The sequence below is a fragment of the Bactrocera tryoni genome, chromosome 3 (assembly GCF_016617805.1).
Source record: "Bactrocera tryoni isolate S06 chromosome 3, CSIRO_BtryS06_freeze2, whole genome shotgun sequence".
NCBI lineage: Eukaryota > Metazoa > Arthropoda > Insecta > Diptera > Tephritidae > Bactrocera > Bactrocera tryoni.
The window spans coordinates 27,248,263-27,272,658 of record NC_052501.1 but is presented as its reverse complement, the minus strand read 5'-3'; the positions used below and the strand labels follow the sequence as shown (position 1 = coordinate 27,272,658).

The following is a 24,396-nucleotide window of genomic DNA, read 5'->3' as shown; positions in this document are numbered from 1 at the left end:
TAATGATCCGTGCCAAATTTCGTGCAGATATCTTGTCAAACAAAAAAGTTTGTCATACAAGGACTTGATTCTGTTCGTTAAATTTGTATGGCAGCTATATGGTAAAGTGATCCGATATCGGCGGTTTCGACAAATGTGCAGCTTCTTAGAAAGAAAAAGAAGTCTACAAAATTTCAGACCGATATCTCGCAAACTGAGGAAACTAGTTCGCGTATACACAGACATACGGACATGGCTAAATCGACTCACCTCGTCATGCTGATCATTTAGATATATATTTTATAGCGTATTTGTCGTTACTTTCTAGGTGTTACAAACATAATATATACTGTTCAGGGTATAAAAGATGTCAAAAAACTGACGAATAAATATTGTAATTTTTAAAATGTTGCGTTTTGAATCGACCGATATTCAATATGCTCTCAATTATGTTTATAAATGCTGTAGTGTAGCACCTCGTAATATTATATTTCTTACTGTAAATTATATTTATATATGTATATAGTACAACCACACAATCATATTATAAATTAAAAACACATAATCGAGAGATGACAAAAACATCGACATTTGTAAATATATAACTGTTATTACTTATTTGATGCTAAGTAATATATAACGGCTGTTATTTAGTAACGGGGCGGCATATTTTGCATAAAATATTGCATTTGTTGCGGTTGGTGTTGGCCCATATTTGTGGACATATGTTGTTGTTGTTGATGTTGCTGCTGCTGTTGTTGTTGCTGCTGCTGCTGCTGTTGTTGCTGTTGTTGTGCCATTAAATTATAATTTGACATTTGCATATGATTGCCTGGCACATTGCCGACCACACCAACCATTGGCACGTTCTGCTGCTGCTGCTGTTGTTGTTGCACATTTTGTTGCTGTTGCTGCTGAACATTGACATTCGCTTGCATTTGCTGTTGTTGAGCCTGTGCGCTTGGCATATTCGGCTTTTGTTGTTGTTGCTGCTGCTGTATTTGCTGTTGTTGCTGCTGCTGCTGTACTTGCTGTTGCGCGGCGGCAGCAATCTGTTGTTGCAGCGGTGCTTGATGTTGCTGCTGTTGTTGTTGTTGTTGTGGAGTGATCGCTTTTTGGAGACTGCAAGATTGAAATATTGTTGTATGAAGGGATGGGGTTTTTAAATATTTTAAAGAAGTTTATGTCGAATTTCTAGACGACTGAAGAAAAATTTACAAAATTACGCGTATTTTATACCTGTTCTAAGAATGTTGTATAGTCGTATCAGATTTCAAAAGATTGAAACATTTTCCACACAACTCACGTGTTCTAAGTCGGTGAGCGTCTAAGCTTCAAAAGCTACTGCACCGAACTTTTTAAAATTTTAAACACTATTTCTATGCATAATTTACGAGGTGACATTGGATTTTGTTTTATTTTTTTCAAATTTGTTAATATTTTCCATTTTACAATAACAAATTTACCGATTTTTTGCAAAATATCTCGTTTTTCCTTCAAAGTGCTCACAAAAAGTGAAAAATTTAAATTTAAATCGGTCAGTTTATATTGCAGCTATATGCTATAATGGTCCGATCTGAGCAATATTCGGAAATAGTAATTTATGCCAACTTTCGTGAAGATATCCTGTTATATAACGAAGTTTGCTATATAAGGATTTGAGTGTGACCGATCAGTTTGTGTGACAGCTATATGCTAAAGTTGACCGATCTGAACAATTTCTTCGGAGATTATAGCTACATATGTCTTAAGTTATTATCTATGCCAAATTTCGTACAGATATCAAGTCAAACAAAAAAGTTTTTCATACAAGTACTTTATTCCGATCGTTCAGTTTGTATGGCAGCTATATGCTTTAATGGCCCGATATCGGCGGTTCCGACAAATAAGTAGCTTTTTGGTGAGAAAGGTATATGTGCAAAATTTCAGGTCAATATCTCGAAAATTGCGAGTATTATGCGTATATACATACGGACAGACGTACAAGGCTCAATCGACTCAGCTTATCACGGTGATCGTTAATATATGTATTTTGTAGGTTCTCCGACATTTCTTTTTGGGTATTACGCACATTCTGTCAAATTTTATATAGCCTGTTCATGGTATGAACTGTTTCATCAAAAATAAAATCATAAAAGTGGGTCTTGTTTCACACAAATTAAACCTACTAAAATGAGCTTTAGGTTGAAAAAAAAATTGCTTACTTCTTTTCGGTGTTTATATCCTCAATATTCAAACGCGTTATGAAGCGCAGGCGCAGCTGCAAGGCAGGCCGCAGTCGCTTTATAATCACCTCCGATTCATTTTTGATGACATTGCCGACATGTATATACTTGATATGATAGCTAAGGGCAAGAAAAAAAAACAAAACAATTAAGAAGAAGCATGTGTGGACAAAGCAAACACTAATACATACAGAAAATCACAAATCGTATCTAAGTACTCCAGTGGGCCCTGCGCCTTGTCTACCACATCGAGCATTTCGTATATCATGATCGCAATGCCGGCCACCGTGTTAGGTTTCTCCAAGTCGATGCGCTGCAAAAATGGTCCGAACACATGAAACAGGTAGACAAGCTGCTGCTCGGTGCGTACGCAAGGCTTCAGCTTCTCGGCTATATATCTGTTATGTTCAAAGTAATAATGGATTAAAAATAAATATTAAATAAATAATATAAATATGTATAGAAATTAAATAAATTACGCACTTAGTCATTGCCGCCAACTTAAAGCCGCCCATGTGATGGAAAGTGGCATGCGCCACAGCCAATATTAACACGTAGCTCTTCTCGATCATAGATTCGCAGACAGTCTTAAAATTGAACAATTCGAATGCCGAAAAGCGGTAATTCCACTTGATCATTTTTGGCGAGTTCAGCGCATCATGCAAACGATCGTAGATAACGGACCAATGCGTTTCAGGCAGCGCCGCCAATATACTGCCGACCGCATTTATGTAATTGTGTATCTCCTTTTGCGGTATCAATGAGTAGCCCTTCACAATCACATCCACCACATTGTTGGCGACGATCGATGGTGCAATTGGCAAGCTGAGCAACTCCACACACGTTACGTACAGTGCATGTGCTGGTGCATTGGGGAACTCGTTGAAACGCCAGTCAGTGTTGAAGAAGACATTCTTGCCCGTTATTGCTGCAAAACAAAGTGTCAGAAGTGAATAAATTCAATGTGGTGAGTTGCGCATAAACAAGTGTGAACTTACTATCCGATAGGCGACGCACCAGATTGATATAGTAATTGAGTTCGGGATTCCAAAGTAACTCCTGATTTTGTAAAAACATTTTGTATGGCTCACTAACACACCAATTCGGTGGGCGTATGTCGCAAAAGGCGCCAGTAATTGCGCTCACCTGAGGGTGGGAAAATAATTGAGGGGTGTTAAGAAAGGCAGTCACCAAGATTTTTATAGAAGTTAGTACGAATTTTTATTTAAAAAAATTAATAAGAAATAAATGTAACAGTAAGGAAAAATTAAAAAAAAATGAAAAAATAAAAAAAAATGAAAAAATAAAAAAAAAAATAAAAAACTAATAAAAATAAAAAAATAAAAAAATAAAAAATTAAAAAAAAATAAAATTAAAAAATTAAAAAAAATTAAATTAAATATTAAAAAATTAAAAAATTTCAAAAAAAAACAACAAAAAAAATAAAAAAATAAAAAAATTTAAAGAAAAATAAAAAATAAACAAAAAATTAAAAAATAAAAGGGAAATAATAATAATAAATAAAAATAAAAATAATAAAAAAATAAAGATTAAAGAAGCAATATAAAATAAAAACAACGATTGAATAAATTCATTAAATTTAAAGAAAAATGAAAATTAAAAAATTTTTAAAAATAAATATAAAAGTAAGAAAAAATAAAATAAAAAAATAAATTACATTAAAATATTAAAAATACATAAAACAATCAAAAATATAACAAAAAAACAAAAGGAAAAAAATTAAAAAAGCAATATAAAATAAAAAAACTAAAAGGAAACAACGAATGAAATAAATTAATAAGCAAAAAATAAAGAATAATAATTAACATAATTAATCAATTCAAAAATAGATCAAAATTTATAACAAAGGAGTAAATTGAAAAACTACAATTAGATTTTAAACTATTTTAAATTATAAAAGATAAATAAAAAAATATATTAAAAAAATGAATTTAAATTTAAAAAAGGTGAATTATAAAAACATAGAAAGTATAATGAATAAAAAATAATAATAACACAAATAATAAAAATATAGAATAAAATGATACTATAAATAAAGATAACTAATAAAAAAATAAAAATAAAGAATAAAATAATAATAATAATATAAATATAGATAACTAATAAAAATAAAAAAATATTAAAAATAAGGTTAAAAATAATAAAATATAACCATAGCATGTGCATACCAATTTCTTTTTGAGCGATGGACGTTCACGCAAAATCCTTTCGTAGAAATGCAAAGTGTTATACAAATAAGTAATGGGGCGATCTGAGCAGAAAAATACAAAAAAGATTATTTCAAAATACAGAATTAATTAAAAAAAAAAGCAAGTAAGCTAATTATATACAACATACCGTGGAATTTGTATAGAATGCTTAGATGATCCAATATAACCTCACATATTTGATGCACATGTTGTATGGGCAATTCAATAAAACGATGCACAACTATATCCAATACCGGTAAAAATCTCAGGCATACGTTTGAGAAGTACACCGGCAATGGTGGATGTGAGGCTGATTCGTCGGGTGCGAATTTTTCGGGATACTTCTGATGGAATTGCAAATGCTTTTCGTGCCTGAAAGTGTATATTAATGAAACAAATATATTTTTTAAGTTTTGCTTAATGAAATAGATATAAGTTTCGCACAACGAATTAACTCACCAGTTGTTCTGTTTCCAGTGATCGGGATGATTCTCTTTGCAAAACTCCTGTATGCGATTGCGCAACTCCGATGTTTTCAATAACAACAATTGTATAATGAGGAAGCACACTTGCGCCTCGTTGCCCTCTTGTGTGCGCAGAGCCAAACAGAGTACCACGCGATCAATGGTAACAATATTATACTTCCAAATCATGTTATTTATGGTGTCGACACATTTGTGTATAAAGTCCTTGCCATTACTATTGGCTACCTCACCAACTAAGTAATCGCATAGCTTACGTAAATGTGCTGACAATGCGCGTGCACTAATGCCTTCCAAAATTCTGCAATTAAAATATACAATAATTATAACCTCATTTTTTGCAAAAAAAAAATCTTGTTTTTGTTAATTTACTTGTAGGCGACCGGACTGACGTTCTCCGTTTCCCAGATCATTTTGAAAAGCAGACAGAGGAAAAGTGGATTGGTGCTCGGACGTATAAAATGATTCATAATATCATTATCGTTCGACATGGAAGTCCAGTTACGATATTCCTCTTCAACAGATTTCTTCAGCAATTGTTTATTCTCCAGCGGATGATTATTTTGCACGAAGAACTCATTCAAAGCGGGCGGAAAGCAGGCTAACGAGTGCGAGGCCCAAGAGTGTGGCGTATTTTGCATGATAACGTTGAGCAGCTCCTTGCACCAGGGTTGCAATTCATCGCCTACGAATGTGAAAGTAAAAATATATAGTGAATATAGCATTAAAATTGATATAAGCTAACAAACCTAGGCCAGTCATATGCATTGAACGTGCCAGCGTTAGTATGAGCACGCGATTCAGCTCCTCGCTTTCGCTGGAAGCGACAGAGCCAGGTGGTTTCTCGCTGAAATAGCGGGACATTTGTGGCTGCATCTCAACAGAGCCCAAACCAGTGATGAGACGCAAAGCGGTGGATTCAAAGCTGCAATGGGAATATGCATTACAAATCAGTATTTTCTTAATTTATAATTTTCAAAGTTTTTTTTTTATAAATATTTACCACAAATTCAATTGCATTTTATTGGTTTGCGGCGAAACGACTGTGCAGTGTGAGAGCAATTGCAAGCGATATTGCGTCGGTATGTGATGGAGGCGATAAAGAAACATTTCCAGCAGCGTATGAAGAATACCCCAGGCCTGGTGCTTGAAAACAGCGGGCAGCAATTGCTCTATAAGGTGGAAATATTAAATGATTTCAAAAATATTGAAGATAAATTTATTGTATAGAGAAACCTACGCAAGAAACCTTTGATGCCTAGCGATTCGATTTCTGTATAAACTAAAAGACGTGCATAAGTTTCAACCAAAGCCGGTGTTGGTATGGAGCTCTTAGCTTGCGCTTGCTTTATCATCTGAGTAAAAAAGCTACAAAAGTACAAAAACAAAAAAACATGATTCAAAGAAATTGTTAGTATGCACGCGTATTCCCCACCTGTGTATAAGCGACATCTTGCTGTGCACCGTTAAACTATCCAACACAACCATAGAGAATGGCGCGGGTGGCACTTGACCACCAGCTGCAGTTTTGGCATTGCCATTTAACGTTTCGGTGAGTATATTCATGGGACGTGAGAAATATTCTTGATTTGTAGAATATGCATTACAAATCAGTATGATACGAAAATCATTGCCCAAACTCATGGACATCAGTGTATTGGGCATAACCAAATGTTGCAAGAAACTGTGAAAAAGCAATGTAATTAGTGATATACAATGTTTTTTTTTAAGTGGTTTAACATACTCATGATGATTTTTCAGCGCAATCGGCAATGGTCTATTAATGCTCATATTCTCCAACCTAGCTTTCTTCATCAGGTGTATCCAAATGCATATGGGTGCCATCTAAAATTTTCAAATCCATATTTCATTATTAAATATATTTTATTTTCCTTAAATAAATTCTCTTACCTGACGCAATAACGAAGATTTAGTGCAGTCTGGCAACTTCAAAGGCTCCTGCTCGGGATAGAGCAAGTCGAAGAGCTTGAAGGTTGGCAGAAAATTGGCAATCTATGCGTGTGTATATAAAAGGAAATTGTAGTTAACTTGTTTTCAATAAATTTTCAAGCTACTTACCGGATTTTTTTGTATGCTGCCTGATATAAATTGCAACAGTATCCACATAAGTTGATCGCGACCTTTACGCAGCTCTTTTTTTGAAAGCTGCAATAAGCAATACATAAAAATATATGTTTTGTCAGTTTTTGAAAAAATCCAACCGTTTCTCACCTTTTCATATAAAGCCGACACTATGTGTGCAAAACTGACAAACTGAAAGAGCACAAAATATATCAGTTGCGACGACAGATGCAACCATACCCATTCATTCATAGAGTTCTGTTCTTCATAAACACTAAAACTGCTACCCATCATAGAGTCATTGTTTTCAGTCATTTCCATTGCCGAAATGATTAAATTAACTAATTGATCTTCGAGTTTATAGCAACGTTGCTTTTGCTGTTTCTGTAAACTCATCATTACCGATACCATTTCCTTGGAATACGGTTGATCCAGCACATAACGTAAAAGTTTTGTTTGCTCTTCGAGCAAATCGGAATCATAAGGTAGACTGCCTTTAAATACGAAACGCAATGTATTCGGATCTAATTTCCACGAATTCATCATATGATCTGCATAACCAAAACTCTCCACAATGGGCAACATATGTGAATGACCAATGATTGACACCATTTGCGCGGTTCTGCGGAATTCCTCCATGAAATCGGTCATCATTTTGTTAATAGTCTGCATGTTACAAAAATTAATAATTAATATAGTTGAAAAATTATATTTCCTTAAAAACTTACCCAGTGGTATGGTGGTGGCTTCATGATTTCGTTAGCGATAAAATACCCTGGCAACAGGCAATTATTACGATCAAATATGTAATTTAGCGTATCCTTCAATGCCTGCAGCTGCGGCAAGAAGCTAACGTTTATATTCACCGGAAATGTTTGCGCTTTATCACGGCACATCTGTAAATATAACAATTATAAGCCAAGTTTCCAAATAAAAAATGCATATTATTGTACCTTCATTATTTCCCGCACGCCCTTGTAGTCCACCAGCGGTAAGACGCGTTTAATTATTTTGAAACTTTCAATCCAAAAACTTGCATTCTCGTAAACCAAACGATCGCAAAGAAAAATCTTATCACAAAGCATTCTGAAAAGCGAACATCAAAAACGTTTTTTATAGACTAAGAAAATCGTGTATCATTCTAACTTACCTTGCAGTTATAACATTAGTCTCGGCGAGTTTTCCTAATGTATTCATAAGCACACGCAGGTGCGAAATATTAGTTGCGTTTGCAGTGCGTTGCAAATACTGCCGCACTAAGCCCTCTTTGTTATCCTGTGGTACCTCCTTAAACTTGCTCACTACATATGTATGTACATATGATAAATCAATGAAAGAAAATTATTATTATTAATTATATTCATTTCTTTTCCTTTACTTACAAATACTGTCGGTAAATGAGGCGGATTTATCCTCCTCGCCATTTGGTTTATATACAATAACACTGAGGAACGCTTCCTCGATTGGTTCCACCTTCTGTAAAACACATATACATACAATATATAAATATATACGCAAACACTTGTTGTTTTATATGTAGCTGCAAAAGCAATTCACTTACCAGAAAACTGTTTACTGCTTCCAATATTTCCGTGTCCATTTTATATGTTTTAAGTTATTTATGGACTTTTTATTAAACCAAACTTTAGTCTACTGAAAAAATTGCTAAATGAAGGCAGAATATATAAGTATTTACTGTGGACCGGCAATGCAGAGAAATTGCATTTGCAGATGTTGTCTATCAAACAAATGTTTTGTTGACTTGTAGAGGTTGCCAGATTGTTAGATTAAGTAATTTTTAAATCATTAACCCCATCAATACTTACATAAAAAAGGCTTAATTGTTTGAGCTTATGACAAATGTGAAAATATCAGTTTAAATAGTTTTTTTATGATTAATTTTTATGCACATACTAATATTATCTAATATATAAATATAAATCAGCACCTATTAATTGATTATTAGCTGGGGAAAACCTCAAAAATTGCAAACTGCTCAGCAAATGGCAGCCCTAATGTTTGTTTGGCTATGCAACCCTCAATACATATCTCTTTATTACTCCCGTTTTCTCTTTATTTTTAATGCTGTCAGCTCGGTGTTTGTTTTTGTCTGCGCTGGTGTAAATTTATCATTGCCGGAGAAACTTGTGAATTTTTATTGCGTTTGGCGTTTGAATTATTTTCACAGCATCCGTAAAGATTAATAAATTTTGTATTACTATCGAAAATTTAGCATGGTGTGGGGATTTGTGACTTGTGGCCCGAACGAGGCGCTTGTGGTTTCAGGTAAGCTTTTTTTCTCGGTAAAATTTAAATTCTAATTGGAATTCTAATGGGTGCAAAGAAAGTGAATTTATAAGTGACGTCATTTGGTGTTATTGATTTTTTGTGTATTTGAGGATTTGCTGCCCAAAAGTGCCAATTAAATTCTTTAGATTTTTATATGTGTGTACAAATATTTATGGTTATTAGAATTTATAATTAAGCAGTTTTTGCATATACATTTGTGTTTTGTCTTCGATGTTAGTGAAAATGACCTTCAGAAATTAGAACCGCTCGCTTAGGGCGTCAATGTGGCCAGTGGTTATTGAAATCGTTTTTAAATTCAAACATATGTCTGTATATATGATATATTAAAAAAAAATGTGCGTGCATATACAAGTTCTTTGCAACAAGCGGTGCCTAACAAGTGGTTCCTAAGTCACGGGGAGTACCTACATTGCCGAGATAAGCCATAAATACGTTTCACAATAAAATAAATGCAATATTTATATGGGCTTGTGTGTATTGCTTTGTTATAAATACATATATCTGGCCCTTACCGCAACGATAAAACAGGCGTTTATCATGATTATTTCTGAGTAAAATATTTCTTTAGAGCTTTAAATATAAACTATTTAATTAAAGGCAAATTCACATAATGACTTTTTAGACCCTGTGTGTTAGGAAATATCGGAGATCATATAAAGTATATGCATAGTATACATGTAAAACTTAGCAGTCATGTGAATCACCCACAGAGACGGCTCATTTCATTGGTATTCTTTGAAAAGGCGGAGAACCTTCTCCTATGAATAGGATTTAGGTATGAACAGTCTTCCTACGCATGGGACTAATTTCATAAATTTTATATAAAATTACTCAGCATTTCTTTTAATGTTTTAACACATATTTATAAATAAAAATTTATTCCTCTTTACAAATTTAAAGGATGCTGTTATATGAAACCCCTACTGGTACCCGGTGGCCGTGCCTTTGTGTGGCCTACTATACAACAGGTGCAAAGGTAAGATTTCAATTTGAATTATATTATATAAATGATTATATTATAAATAATCTGTATACATCATATAGAATTTCACTCAACACCATGACCCTGCAAGTAGAGAGTCCATGTGTCTACACCAGTCAGGGTGTGCCCATTTCGGTAACCGGTATTGCACAAGTTAAAATTCAGGGGCAAAATGAGGATATGTTGCTGACGGCATGCGAACAATTCCTCGGTAAGGGTGAATCTGAAATCCAGCATATAGCTTTGGTAACGCTGGAAGGACATCAGCGTGCTATTATGGGCTCCATGACGGTTGAGGAAATTTATAAAGACCGCAAGAAGTTCAGCAAACAAGTATTTGAAGTGGCTTCATCGGATTTAGCTAACATGGGCATAACTGTAGTATCTTACACCATTAAAGATATACGCGATGAAGAGGTGAGTTTGTGGGGGCAAAAGTGTCATCAGTTATATATGTCAAAGTATACCCATAAATACTTGCACCTTAAATACTAACAAATATATTATATGTAGCAATGAAGATCGATTATACATACCATTTATTCCAACATTTTTTAGTTTTTTTACGTAAGAATTGCAATATTTTGTAATATACAATTTATTTATACTAATCACACATTTTAGCTGTTTTTATTTATATACATATATATTTTTTATTAATTTTAATACAGTTTTATGTTCGCTTTAAATTTATTTAATTATGCATTTTAATTTTTTTTATTTATGTAATGAAATTGTGGTTATTTTATTTACAATTTTTAAATATTTTTATTTTAATTTAATTTTTTAATTATTTGATTTTTACTGTAATTATTTACTTTTTTTTATTTATTTATTTTTTTTTTGTTAATTCGGACTTATAATGTCCATGTAAAGAAAATATTTTCAAAAATTATAAAATGTAATATTATTAGTTTTTTAATATTAAAATATTCTTATTTATTTTTAATATCTTTTTAATTTAATTTTATAATTTATAGACTCTCTTAAATCTTATTTTCTGCACCTCTCCCGCTTTCCTTGCTGCCCTGCCCTTTCTAGGCAGCTTTTCTTAAGTATCATTGCTGAAAAAAGTTAATTTAATAATAAATAATTTGTTTGCTATTTCTTAAATTTTTATTATTATTGTTATTTTATTTTATTTTTTTTTTTTAAATGCAAAGTTGCTTTATTTTTTTTTTAAATTTTTCTTTTATAATATACTATATATGTATGTAGGTATTTGTTATAATACAATTACAGCTCTAGCGTATTTCAGTAATTGATAACAAATTGTATAAAGTAGTCTAGTTTGATTGAATTTCAGCTCAAATTAATCTTTTCTTTTTTCGGAATGGTGAATGCATACATACATACTTAATGTAATTTTTTACAAATTACGTTATTCGTAATGAAGGGTGACTCAAAGGTATGTTTAATATAAGTACATATTACACTTTTTTGTGCAGTAGTTGCTTTTGTAAATCGTATGTGTAAGCTATACTTAAAATTTATTTCTAAATTATTTAATTAATTATTAATACTGATCTTTGTTTTTAAGCCAAAATATATAATATACATTAACAAATATGAATGTAACTGTAAATTAAGGGGCTATATCCACTTATGAATTTCAAAAAATCGAAGTTTTCATTTGCACATACTACATGTGGAATGACATATTATACATTATATTTGAAAATATACTTATAAAATTTGTCAGTCAGTGAAGGCGAGAGGAGGAGATTGGGACCAATTCCTTCTTCTTAGGCGGGTTGGTGCTTTACAGCAATGTTTTGCACATTTTATTCTTCAAGAATACCCTGCAGTCATTCCCGGTCACCAGTTTTTTCTCTACGGTCTTGGATCCAGAATATAGTTTCGGAGATATGGACGTATTTGTAAACATTTTTTAACTTAGTGTAATTAGCTCCCCAACTTCTTTTATCGAAACTGGGTTTCCAGTGCCGGCGAGCACAATTTTTATAAAGCGGGTGGACCGATCGACTTAAAAACGATTACGTAACCGAAATGGACTCGGATTTTTTTTATCTGCCGCAACAACAACTTGCCCGATAACGATCGAAGCCACTCTGAAGTGTAAATTTTTCCACAACTGTTTATATTTTGACTAAATTAAGAATTTTGACTAGGCCTTCGAACATTACCTATATTCGTCTATTGAGTAATACATTTTTTTTTGGATTACTGACAGAAAAAATTTCCTTACCTTGTTTTGGAGGTTCGCCTCGTGATCGGCTACGGAATCCAGAGAATCCGAATCCGAAATGAATCACCCGTTATTAAAGTACATTAAATTTAGTAAATGTGTATTATTATGCCCTGAACTGAGTATACCAAGTTTGGCGCGATGTTTGTAACACACAGAATATACAGGAATATACTATATATCTATATCTGTCTGCATATATGCGAACTAGTCCTTCAGTTTTAGAGATATCGATTCTTTTCTCCCAAAGAAGCTGCTCATTTGTTGAAACTGCCGATATCGTAACACTTTAGCATACACGAACATACAGATATGAACGATCGGAATGAAGTCTTTGTATGGAAAACTTTTACATTTGACGAGATATCTTCACGAAATTTTACATGGCTTATTATCTCAGACAAATAATACAAACTCCAAAGAAATTGGCCAGATCAGATCACTATAGCATATAGCTGTCATACAAACTGAACGATCGGAATGAATTTGTTGTAATGAATCTTTTGTATTTGTGGGGTAGGGGAAGGGTTTTATAGCTTCGGTATTCGCAACCGCAGTCATCGGTCTTTTTCGTTTTTTTTAATTTTATTTATTTAATAAATTAATATGTCTCTTTGAACAAATTAAAAACTAAAACACGATTTTTATGACATACATATGAATATAACCTCTTAATGCTTTATACTTAAATAATTAAGCACTAGCTTCAAATAATTTTTATAATACTAAGATTTATATCAGGGAATTTGTGCACTCATTGTTTTTTGTGTTGTAATTATGAAAATAAATAAATATAAATTGTGTATAAATTCTAAGTATCTTTATTTTGTAATGAAAGCGGCTTTCGTACCCATTAAATTAAGTACATATAAATAAATATATTTACACAAAGCATGTTTGCATATAACATAACCTCAAAATTGTAATATTTATCGTACAGATTTGTCACCCGTTATGCGAAGAATGTAAGCATGTTTTCCTCTTTTATTATTTCTTCCTTTTGTCCACACTCCAACTTAACCAAAAAACTTGCGCTTCCACTGTAATTTTAACGGTATATTTAAACTTTTCAGGGCTATCTAAAATCTTTGGGTATGGCACGCACTGCCGAGGTCAAACGCGATGCACGTATCGGTGAAGCTGAGGCGCGTTGTGATGCGCACATCAAGGAAGCCATTGCCGAGGAGCAACGTATGGCATCGCGTTTCCTCAATGACATCGAAATTGCCAAAGCGCAACGTGACTTCGAATTGAAAAAAGCCGCCTACGATGTGGAGGTGCAAACGAAGAAAGCCGAAGCTGAAATGGCTTACGAATTGCAAGCGGCCAAGACGAAACAACGCATCAAGGAGGAACAAATGCAAGTCAAAGTGATTGAACGCACACAGGAGATTGCCGTGCAGGAGCAGGAGATACAACGTCGCGAACGTGAACTGGAGGCCACTGTGCGCCGACCAGCTGAAGCGGAGAAATTCAGATTAGAGAAATTGGCTGAGGCCAACAAGTTACGTGTGGTCATGGAGGCTGAAGCCGAAGCCGAATCGGTATGTTTGACATTCACATATATTTATATAAATAATATTAAAATACATTAATCACATATGCTTTTGCAGATCAAAATCCGTGGTGAAGCCGAGGCCTTCGCCATTGAAGCCAAAGCCAAAGCAGAGGCCGAGCAAATGGCACAAAAAGCCGAAGCTTGGCGTGAATATCGCGAAGCAGCAATGGTCGAGATGTTGCTGGACACATTACCAAAGGTAAAATTGTTTTCTTTTACTTACTTTATGTTACCAATTAATTGAAATATTTCTTTGGCGTTAGGTGGCCGCTGAAGTTGCCGCACCATTGTCGCAAGCCAAGAAGATCACCATGGTCTCGAGCGGACAGGGTGAAATTGGTGCCGCCAAGTTGACCGGCGAGGTATTGCAGATAGTTAACAAAGTGCCGGAATTGGTGAAAAATATAACTGGGGTCGACATTGCCCGGGTACGTTCAAACTCTGAATTTATATAAAAGCGCGTCAATTATTTGAACGCGAAATATTTTAGTGTGTATTAAGAGAAAATAACAGCTTTTGCTAATGTTAATGGCGTTGTGTACAGAAACGTGGAACCAAAAGACTTAAAGAACTCAATGAAAATAATTGTGCATTTACATATATACAGCAGCTCAGCGTTAAATATTTTGTTCAGTAAATTTTGCGGGGAATGTTTATAATTTGGTATTTGAATTCAATAATTACATGTGTATATTAAAGGCAGCTTGCAACTTAAGAAAATGGAAAGAAAAAACTAATACACTTTGTTTTTGCTTTCGGCCTGACAAGTGTCAACAAATAAAAAGAAAACAAAATAATATATTTGACAACTCTACAACTAAATACAATAAAATGGATTTCCTACTTATTGATTTTTAAAATATTAAAATTGCAACTCTGCTTTTCAATTTGTCTTGATTTCAATGATTAAACGCATTTTTTAAATAACTTGTACTAAAGTATTCATAATAAAAATACTACAAACGCTTATTGCGCAACTTAAAATTTGAATGTAAATCTAAATAACTGTATAAAAATAGCAAGATTTAATATAAAAATTGCACATACGACTACATATATTAATTTTAATTGTTTTGGCCTGCTTTATGCTTCTGTGAAAAAATAATTTTGAATTGAAATTTTATTTCCTTTAAGTATTTCCTATTTTTTTAAGTAATTTAACATCTAAAAATAGCAAAGTTATCTAAAAAACAAAATAAAATATTAATGGTTACAGAAATAATTGCTTAAGGCTACACTGAAAAAAAATTGCTCCGAGTCAAAAAAAAAATTGCAACAAAGTTCAGTTTTTATAATCAAAAAAGACTTCTATTGAACTTTAAACTATCATGCTATTTTTTGTTTGTATCAATTAGTAATTTTTCTTATATGAAAATATTTAATATTTTTACCAACGAATAATTTCCATAAACGGAAAATATTTAAGTTTTTTTACCGTCAAAACAATTGAAAAACAATCTGCCGAATTTTCAAAAAAAAAAAACTAAAAATGAATTGAGCATTAACTTATTTATCAGAATATGGTTAAAATTGACAATCTGAGAGGCACAGCTAGTATGACGTCGATTTTTGGGAATAAAAAAACCTATACTGATCGTTTTCAATGCATATTTATACATTTTTCAAAAACACACAGTGAAATTTTGAAAAAAAAAATATATATTTTGAAACATGTTTTTTTTTGACACATGTTTAAAGAATACACAGTGAAAGTTTTGAAAAACAAAAAAATATTTTTTGAAACTGTATCGACTGTTTTTAGTATATATTTACACATGTTTCAAGAATACACAGTAAAAGTTTTGAAAAATAATATTTTTTGAAACTGTATCGATCGTTTTCAATGCATATTTACACATTTTTCAAGAATACACAATGGAAGTTTTGAAAAATAATATTTTTTGAAACTGTGTCGATCGTTTTCAATGCATATTTTCACATGTTTCAAGAATACACAGTGAAAGTTTTGGAAAAAATTGAAACTGTATCGCTCGTTTTCAGTGCAATTTATACAAGTTTCAAGATCGCACTAGGTGTGCCCCTTTAGTAACGAACCCACCAAACGTTTGTCACATATGTATGTATACGCAGAGAAAAATGCGCTAGAAATCATACATAAATACATATGTATATTATAGCAGTAATTATTAGAATTTGTATAAGATATTTTCAATTGCAATATATCTTCTTAACGCAGGGTATTCTTCTGTCATTTTACATATATGTATATTATACTACTTTTTAGTAAAGTGTTCATATTTTTTTTTTTTTAATATTTTATTGACAATTTTTTTCTGTGCTAAAAAGCTTTTCTATACTCTGTTGTTATACAATATAACTGGTTAGCAGTCGTCTGCCAGTTAAGTTCTGGTTAACTTAACCAAGACTCCTGCTTTCGGTAAAGAACCTTTATTGAGCAGAACTTACCTTACAGATGGCTGCTAACTATACATTGAGGCATTTATAGAGTTTCTAGCAGATTTCAGAAGAAATTTAATTTTAAAATGTTTACATTGAGAAAACGGTCGTAAATCTAAATAATGCCCTTATTTGTAACATATTTATACACACTTTATTACAACGCTTAACTTAATTTATAAACACATGCTTTCTGTTTTATTCATTTCAGTCCATGCATGCTGGCTAAACTATCAACACTAAGCTACTACAACAAAATAAAACAACAACACATGTACGAACAAATTGACGGCAAAAGAAAATAAGAGACAAATTATGAAAGAACTGTGTCAAATCCTTAAACCAAAGAATTTCAAAAATTAACAAATAATTTTAATTAAATTAAAGTTGCCATATTAAATTATTTACTATCAAAAATATATATTTGGCCTAAAACAACGATAAGTTTCAGAATGAAAAAATTTCGAAAAAAACAACTAAAAATCATTTCAAACACTAAGGTCAAAAATAGCAAAATTTTCTAAATTGAAATTCATAAAAATTTTATGGAGTTAGGGAATTTGGCATTACGTAACGGTAAATTTAAGCACAAATTCTTGAAAATCAGAACAAAAAATGAAGGAAAATATTAAAAAAAGGAAATAAAATATAAAAAAAGATAACAAACAAATATGAAATGTAAATGTAAAGCATAAAGTGCTATGCATGCCACAAACTATTTGCAGCCACTGTATTACTGCATGAATTGCATACATTTATTGTGAAGCTTTATTATATTTACAAATTTCAATATATGCTTACATAAATATACTCGATTGTACACTTGTAATGCGCTTTTTCTATATTTGCAACAACAAACACACACATACACACAACCACATGCATATACATATGCTACAATAAACAATGGGAATTGCCGAGAATTTGTTTTCTGGGTATCAAACACGCTGATAAAATAATTACCAGAAAAGTCAGCCTCAATTCAATATAATTTCAAATGACTCAGCCGAGTAAAGCTGCCAAACGCAACTGCTATAAACTAGTTTTTTATATAGTATAAATACATACTACATATGTATGCATGTGTGCCATATGACGAGGAAAAAACATTGGTTGTAAGCATTAGAGATAAACGCAATCAGTTTAGGCGCCAGTGTGAGCGCGTCTAAGCGAAGTGGAATTTTTTTTTCTGAAGTCGAGCGAGTTTAGTGCATTATTTTTCAAAATAAGAAAATTTTCACAAAAGTAGAAAAAATATTAAAAATTAAATTAAATGATTGCAATACTTTTTTCAAGTAAAAAAATTAAAAAATAAAAAAAAATATTTTTTACTTCTGTAAACATGTAACTGTTTTTAGTTGAAATTTCATTACATTTTTCGGCACAAGTATTTTGTATAACTTCAATTTCATAACGAAAATTTTTACATTTTTTGAAAATTACAAAAAAAATGTATGAAAATTTAAACCACACAAACGCAGAGTAAGAACGCTTTTTAGCACAAATTTTTGTTTTGAGTAAATTTTGAGTATGTCACAAAAAAATTGCAATTAAAAATAATAATTACAAAAAATATATATATATACATATCATCACCTAAAATGCAAAATAACGTATCATCAAAAAATTCGAAATCGAGTATCCTATTGATTACGATTCACTATGTACTTCAAATTACAAATATAATATTACATATGTCCAACATTTTTAGGTTCTGCGCTCATATGTGAACCAGTTTCAACCAATATTACAATTTTTTCACTCTTGTTCCATTTTATTTCGTCTTTCATTCACGCCACTGTAAATTTTCGAAAATGTTACGATATTTTGCATTTTAGGTGACGATATGTATATGTATTTTAATTTATATAATTTTATGCCTAAAAGTTCAATTATTTTTTATTTTCGCGCAAAAAAATGCTATGAAAAACTTACTTTGTACTTTTCGCGCCACTCTACGCCGTTGGAGTTGTGAACGACGCAAATTTCACGAAAAATTAATGTTTATAAAACTAGACATTCTTGCATTTAACATTGTATGTACGTATGTGTAATAAAATGCCGTAACTCTTTTTTAAATTAAACGAATTTATAGTCACAACTTTCTGATTTCAATAATTCTATCTATGTATTCATAAAAAAAACTTTCTATATTTTAATAAAGATGTTTTCCGAAATTGCAGCTTTTTATTAATTCATTAAGAGATTTTCGTTATCCAAATATCATAGATGTTACTACTATTTGTAGGTCATATTAACAGGTGGGCATAGCCTGATACATAGACCTTCACAGATTATGGAGAAAAAATGCTATTGAAGCCAAGGTGTGGCTTGATGAACATTATTCGGTTACTGCAACAGAAAAATCAACCGTTAAGTAAGGTTTCTAAGTTTAAAAGAAACGAAATGAGCACCGAAAACGATGCAGCCAGTGGACGTCCCAAAGGGGCTGTTACCGACGAAAACATCAAAAAAGTCTCCAAAAAAATTTTGGATGTCCGCAAAGTAAAGTTGTTGTAGAGAACTGTGACTTTATAGATATCAAAGATTAGATTAGGCAGATTAGATAAATAAATGAGGATAGGTGCTATTGAGGCGATGTGATCCCTATATCAAACGCCTACAGACTGCTGTGTAGTCAATTAGCAGGTATTCTGGAGTGTCAGGCTCTATGTTTCAGAACCGGCAAATTTTACATAAGTGCTGCTTGAGCCTGAGTTTGTTCGTGAACTGTTGGTCATACTTGTATATTAAAATGTTTTTAAGGTTATAGCCACCCATCAGCAACTTGGCATGGCGCATGCCTTGGAGTTGTTGCCGAGGGATATTGGCTGCCCACTCCTTCATCTTTGTGGATCAGCTCCTTTATGGCATAGAGACCAAGCGCAATGAAAGGTTCGGGTCCTACCATGTTGTTGGATGCTGCGGAGCGGGCAAGCTCAGCAGCCAGTTCATTCCAGCCTGCTTCTTTGTGGCCAGGCACCCAGATAATGCGTACCTGGTTATGATCCGATAGACGCACCGACTTTTAGCAAAGACCACCGCTTGGAATACACTCGGATCAGCTCCTTTATGGCATAGAGACCAACCGAAATGAAAGGTTCGGGTCCTACCATGTTGTTGGATGCTGTGGAGCGGGCAAGATCATCAGCCAGTTCATTCCCGCCTATTTCTTTGTGGCAGGGCACCCAGATAAGGTGTACTTGGTTACGATCTGACTTATGGCAAAGACCACCGCTTGGAATACACCCCATAGGTATAATGAATTCGGTGCGTGGTCCTGCGCCTTCTGCACTAGTTTCCTTCGACGTTTTCAAGCCGTCGGTGTACTACTTCAATGTACTATTCCTAAGCAGTAGCTCGAGATCGGAATCATTCTATTCAGCCCTACTGCTGAGGGTAACTTTGAACTTCTTAATTAAGTTTACACTTTTGGTAATGCTATCCCTTGGGAGAAACATCAGTGGTACAATGTTTCGCCACTGAAGTCCTTCATGCGCTGGGAAGAGATTACCTTACCTCTGCCAAACCCTTCTGCTGTCATTTGAAGCAGTCTGTGTTTGGCTACCGGACCGGTTACTAGGTGAAGCGGTGTGAGATTCAGTATGCAGCGGTAGGCGAGTCGTTGCAGCTTCGATAGTTGAAGTCCTACCGAAATTTCCGATGTTTTCGAGGCCCAAGTCGCCGCTCCATATGTGATAACCGGTCGCACGATCATAGTGTGCAATCACCTGGCAATCTTTGGCTTGCAGCCCCAGGATTTACTAGCTAGCCGATTGCACATCATAAGCGCTTTAGTAGCCAAGATATGAAAGAAACATGTTGGATATATTGTGAACGAGTATTTGGGTATGCGAAAGCTTTGTGCAAAGAGGCTGCCGCGCGAACTCACAATTCATCAAAAACAATAACGAATTATGGAGTGTTTGCAGCTGTTCAATCGTAAGAATATCGAATTTTTCCGTCGTTATGGGACAATGGATGAAACATGGCTCCATCGTTCTACACTGTAGTCGACAGTCAAACGAGTGGGCCTTAGGCTTTTTTCAGATCTTATAAAAATTGTATTGAAAAATGTTATGACCGCTATAATCGTTGTATCGCCTCGAAGATAACTATATTGAATAATAAAATAAAATTATATAAAAAAAATTCTATGTTAGCCTACGAACTTTTCAGCCTCTCTATTATGTTGACTTTAGTTTGGCAATTCTTCTTCTTTATTGGCATAGAAACCACTACGTTTATAGCCGAGTTCACAACAGCGCGCCAGTCATTCTTTTATTTCGCTGTTTAGCGTCAAGGGTAGCCAGATTCTTCTCCACCTGGTCTTTCCAAAGAAGTGGAGGTCTTCCTCTGCTCTTCTTAAATTGATAGCGTCCAAAATAATGCTTGTGCAAGAACTGAAGCCGCTCGACCTTCCCAAGCTACATCGCTTCGCTTTATGGGCCTTTGAAAAGTTCCAAGAAAATCCGATGTTTTCGAGCCATATTTTGTTCAGCGATGAGGCCCATTTCTGGCTCAATGGGTATGTAAACAAGCAAAATTGCCATATTTGGGACGAAGTACAACCTAAAAAGATTCAAGAGCCGCTATTTCATTCAGAAAAAACAACGGTTTCGTGTGATGTGATTTCGTGCCGGTGGAATCATCACTCCATATTTCTTCAAAATTGGTGCCGGTACCGTTATCGCGCCATGTTTACTGACTATTTAACTGAAATTGAAGCTCGTCATCTCGGCGATACTTCAATCAATGGATTTATTGAGAGAACACTTCGGTAAGCAGATAACTTCACGTTATAGTGTGATATCACACCGTTAGACTTTTTCCTGTAGTGATATGTAAAGTCTAAAGTCTATACGGAAAATCCCGCTTTGATTCAGGCCTTGAAACGAAACAGCACGCGTGCCATTCGCCAGTTACCAGTCGAAATACTCAAACGAGTGATTGAAATTGAACTCAACGAATGGACCGTCTGAGACGTACCCAGCCAACATTTGAAAGGGATAATCATCAAAAAATAAAGAAGGTTCGTTCGAATGATAATAAACCCTGTTCATTAAATTTGAAGTTTCTGTGTGTTTTCTTTAAAAAAGTATGGAACCTAGAAACCCTTTATTAGTATATGTAGGTAAGTAGTACGGCACTTTTTCCTAAGAATTTTTCCCCTTTACATCTCTATGGATAGTAAAGTATTTAGAGCAATTAAGAAAAATGCACAATTATGATTTTTTGTAATTTTTATTTATTATATATAATTCAAGATGATCTAACACTGTGATTTTTGTTTTATTTTCTTTTACATACAAACATGTTTAGTTTCATTTTCTCATTACATTTGTTTACTTGTTTCACTTTTTGTGTATTTTTTTTATTTGTTATCTGTTGTATTACACTCTCAATTGTTGTTGTTGTGAGTGTAGCTGCAGCTCGCGTTGACCAATTAAATTTTATGGCTAATTATTAATTATTTATTTTACTCTTAATTCATTTGTGTGTTCTCTTATAGACATACATACATTCTCTGCAGTTTTACTTAATTTTGGTTTTTTTTGTTTAATTTTTTTTTGTTTTTTATTTAAATTTTTTGGTAAATATTTTCATTTTATTATGCAAGTAATGCCAAAAAAGTATCGATTATATTTTATTGTTATTATTTTTATTACATAATAATTTTTTATTAATATTTTTGCTTATGTACTGTTTTAATATTACTGTATAATTCTTAAGTTCTTATTAGTTTCTTTAGTAAGAAATAAATTTGTTAGCAATCGGATTTGCATTGTTTGTTTTTGTATTTAATTAATTTTTGTTTTTATGAAGATGATGTACATATGTATGTTTGTATGACACTCATTTCATTACTTAACGGTCCGGTTTGTTTACATTTAGTGTTGTTGTTGTTGTGTGAAAATATAGTTGTTGTAGTTGATATTTATGTTTGTGTGTATGTATTTGTTAATTAGTTAGTGAATCAATGCAATAATGTTGCGGCATTAAAAATCAACTGCCCGAAGTTAATTAAGTAATTAATTTTAATTTGAGTTGAGTTGAAACCTAAGTTAGCAATATATTTTTGTAAATAAAAAATACATTTAAAAACTATATTTTTGGTATGCTGCTATTCATTTAAATATTTTTAAAATAATCATTTTAAATTAATTTAATTAAACAAAATATAGTAATTATAAATTAATTTAATTTAAAATTAGGAAATACAATAATAATAATAATAATTAAAATAACATTTAAATTAATTAATTAATAAAATTAATTTCCAATTAAATTAAATTTAATTGAATTAATTAAATAATTAATTATTTGAATTAGATAAAGTACTATTTCAATTAATTAAATAATAATCATTTAAATTAAATAATCAATTATGATTTCAATTTAATTAATTAATTAAAAAATTAATTTTTAATTAATTAAAAAGTTCGCTTTTGGTATGCTGACCCGTTTGGAATCCGTAAATTACACATTTTCTATTGAATTAGTTAGAATTATTATGATGTTGCATACTTTTAGGCGCATAAGCTTTTTGCCGTTTCTATACAGCCTTTACTTCGAAAGGTTAATATTACCATTATTGTAACTTGCCGAGTTACCAGAGGGTTTGTAAAAATACCCCGCAAAACCCTCCTCGACGGTATCTGATAATAGACTCCACAGTATTCCGAGCCGTTTACGTGATGGATACCCATATGTAAATATACACTTCAAAGAAAATTATGTTTCATATTTACTCAACAAAACAGTTACGTGTTTTACAATCTTAAGCCGCCTCCAATCGGCTATTATCTTTCTAGTATCCATATTATAATAAAAAAAAGCTCTGCGGTTCTGAAATACACGCTTAATATATAAAGACGTCTTCAAACGGTTGCTAGCTTTATATGATAAGCCTTTTATAATGATGTTAAGAAGACTCAGAGGATATAAAATTAGTTTATTGAAAAAAAAGCTTGAAAAAGCTTTCGAATTTGCAAAGCTTTTTGTAATCAAAAATTTGTTTTCATAACGGAAAGAAGACTCAGAGGATCTAAAATTAGTTTATTGAAAAAAAGCTTTTTAATTTAATTTTTAATTTATAAAACAAATAAAAAATAAAATTCATATTTGAGTAGCTCAGTAGTTTGCTTTATTAACTTACTTCACGTAATTGTTTTTCTACTTTTTTTATTATATAAATATGTTTGCTTATTTTGTTTCCATTTATTTAGCATTTATCTTAACCTTTCTTTCTTTGGTACTAAGTAGTAGAGAAATAGAGCGCAAAGGGCAAAAAAGAATTCATTATTGAATTAGTAAAAATATGTATGTATATTTAAGTTTTATTTTATGCTTTGTTTGTATATTACAATATGTTTTTTTTGTTGTTTTACCTTTTACTTTTCATTTTCATTCTCAATTTCGTTATGTTCATATGTGTAAGCAAATGCAATGATGGTGTAATAAAGTACATATACATATATATTATTTAATTACCTATTTCAATATTTCTTGCATGTATGTGTGTATGTAGAGACGTGCTAGTCTAGCGCTTCTCAAAAACTTTTTCCTCTTTAATAAAATTATTTTTTCTTTTTTAGCTTTCTTGTAACTAAACTAAGAAATATGTATATAAATAGTATGTACATGGGATTATGTACAATCGTGTATAAGTGTGTGTGCGTGTATGCATGTATCTGTGTGTGTGTTTGTTTGCGTCAATGTTTTATCAATAGAAATAGTCTAATTTGTATGAGAGTTGCAGACTAGAAGAGTTATTTGTTCATACAAATTATGCAAACAAATTGCTAGTTTACCGTTATTTATGTATGTGTTCTCATTGAACACCTTTAATTTTTCTTCAATTTCAATATCAATTTTTAAACAATTTTCTCCTTTTTTTGCGATTTCTTCGATTTTTTTCTGTTCCCATTTTTCCTTTTT

The 24,396-nt window shown here is 32.3% G+C and overlaps 2 protein-coding genes across 3 annotated transcripts; one reads left to right on the top strand and one right to left on the bottom strand.

The window, feature by feature from the left end:
* Nucleotides 1-326: 326 nt before the first annotated feature.
* On the bottom strand, nt 327-8,578 carry LOC120771518 (mediator of RNA polymerase II transcription subunit 23). Its single transcript, XM_040099576.1, has 22 exons — nt 8,540-8,578; nt 8,361-8,454; nt 8,129-8,279; nt 7,932-8,064; nt 7,707-7,874; nt 7,129-7,644; nt 6,976-7,062; nt 6,808-6,909; nt 6,641-6,741; nt 6,332-6,580; nt 6,137-6,264; nt 5,900-6,068; nt 5,646-5,821; nt 5,269-5,581; nt 4,874-5,197; nt 4,563-4,786; nt 4,394-4,476; nt 3,203-3,350; nt 2,688-3,132; nt 2,396-2,602; nt 2,184-2,324; nt 327-1,101 (listed from the first exon to the last, which is right to left on the bottom strand). Exons 1-22 carry the CDS (start codon nt 8,576-8,578, stop codon nt 630-632), a joined length of 4,470 nt encoding a protein of 1,489 aa, XP_039955510.1. The 3' UTR covers nt 327-629.
* A 507-nt stretch (nt 8,579-9,085) lies between these two features.
* On the top strand, nt 9,086-17,284 carry LOC120771340 (flotillin-1). Of its 2 annotated transcripts, XM_040099284.1 has the most exons (8): nt 9,086-9,264; nt 10,189-10,264; nt 10,333-10,687; nt 11,667-11,678; nt 13,553-14,023; nt 14,093-14,236; nt 14,301-14,465; nt 16,667-17,284. In XM_040099284.1, the coding sequence occupies exons 1-8, from the start codon at nt 9,213-9,215 to the stop codon at nt 16,682-16,684; spliced, it is 1,293 nt and encodes a 430-aa protein (XP_039955218.1). In that variant the 5' UTR covers nt 9,086-9,212; the 3' UTR covers nt 16,685-17,284. The 2 variants fall into 2 exon arrangements, with proteins under 2 accessions (XP_039955218.1, XP_039955219.1); XM_040099285.1 differs by lacking the exon at nt 11,667-11,678.
* The last annotated feature ends 7,112 nt before the right edge of the window (nt 17,285-24,396 follow it).

Bases quoted from the DNA above. Each gene is read 5' to 3' on its own strand.
- LOC120771518 (XM_040099576.1), bottom strand. From the start codon at position 8,578: ATGGACACGGAAATATTGGAAGCAGTAAACAGTTTTCTG. The intron at 5,822-5,899 runs GTAAATATTTAT...TTCCCATTGCAG, and splicing joins AAAATGCAATTGAATTTGTG to CTTTGAATCCACCGCTTTGC. The intron at 1,102-2,183 runs GTAAGCAATTTT...TCAATCTTGCAG, and splicing joins GATATAAACACCGAAAAGAA to TCTCCAAAAAGCGATCACTC.
- LOC120771340 (XM_040099284.1), top strand. From the start codon at position 9,213: ATGGTGTGGGGATTTGTGACTTGTGGCCCGAACGAGGCGCTTGTGGTT. The intron at 9,265-10,188 runs GTAAGCTTTTTT...ACAAATTTAAAG, and splicing joins CGAGGCGCTTGTGGTTTCAG to GATGCTGTTATATGAAACCC. The intron at 14,024-14,092 runs GTATGTTTGACA...ATGCTTTTGCAG, and splicing joins CTGAAGCCGAAGCCGAATCG to ATCAAAATCCGTGGTGAAGC.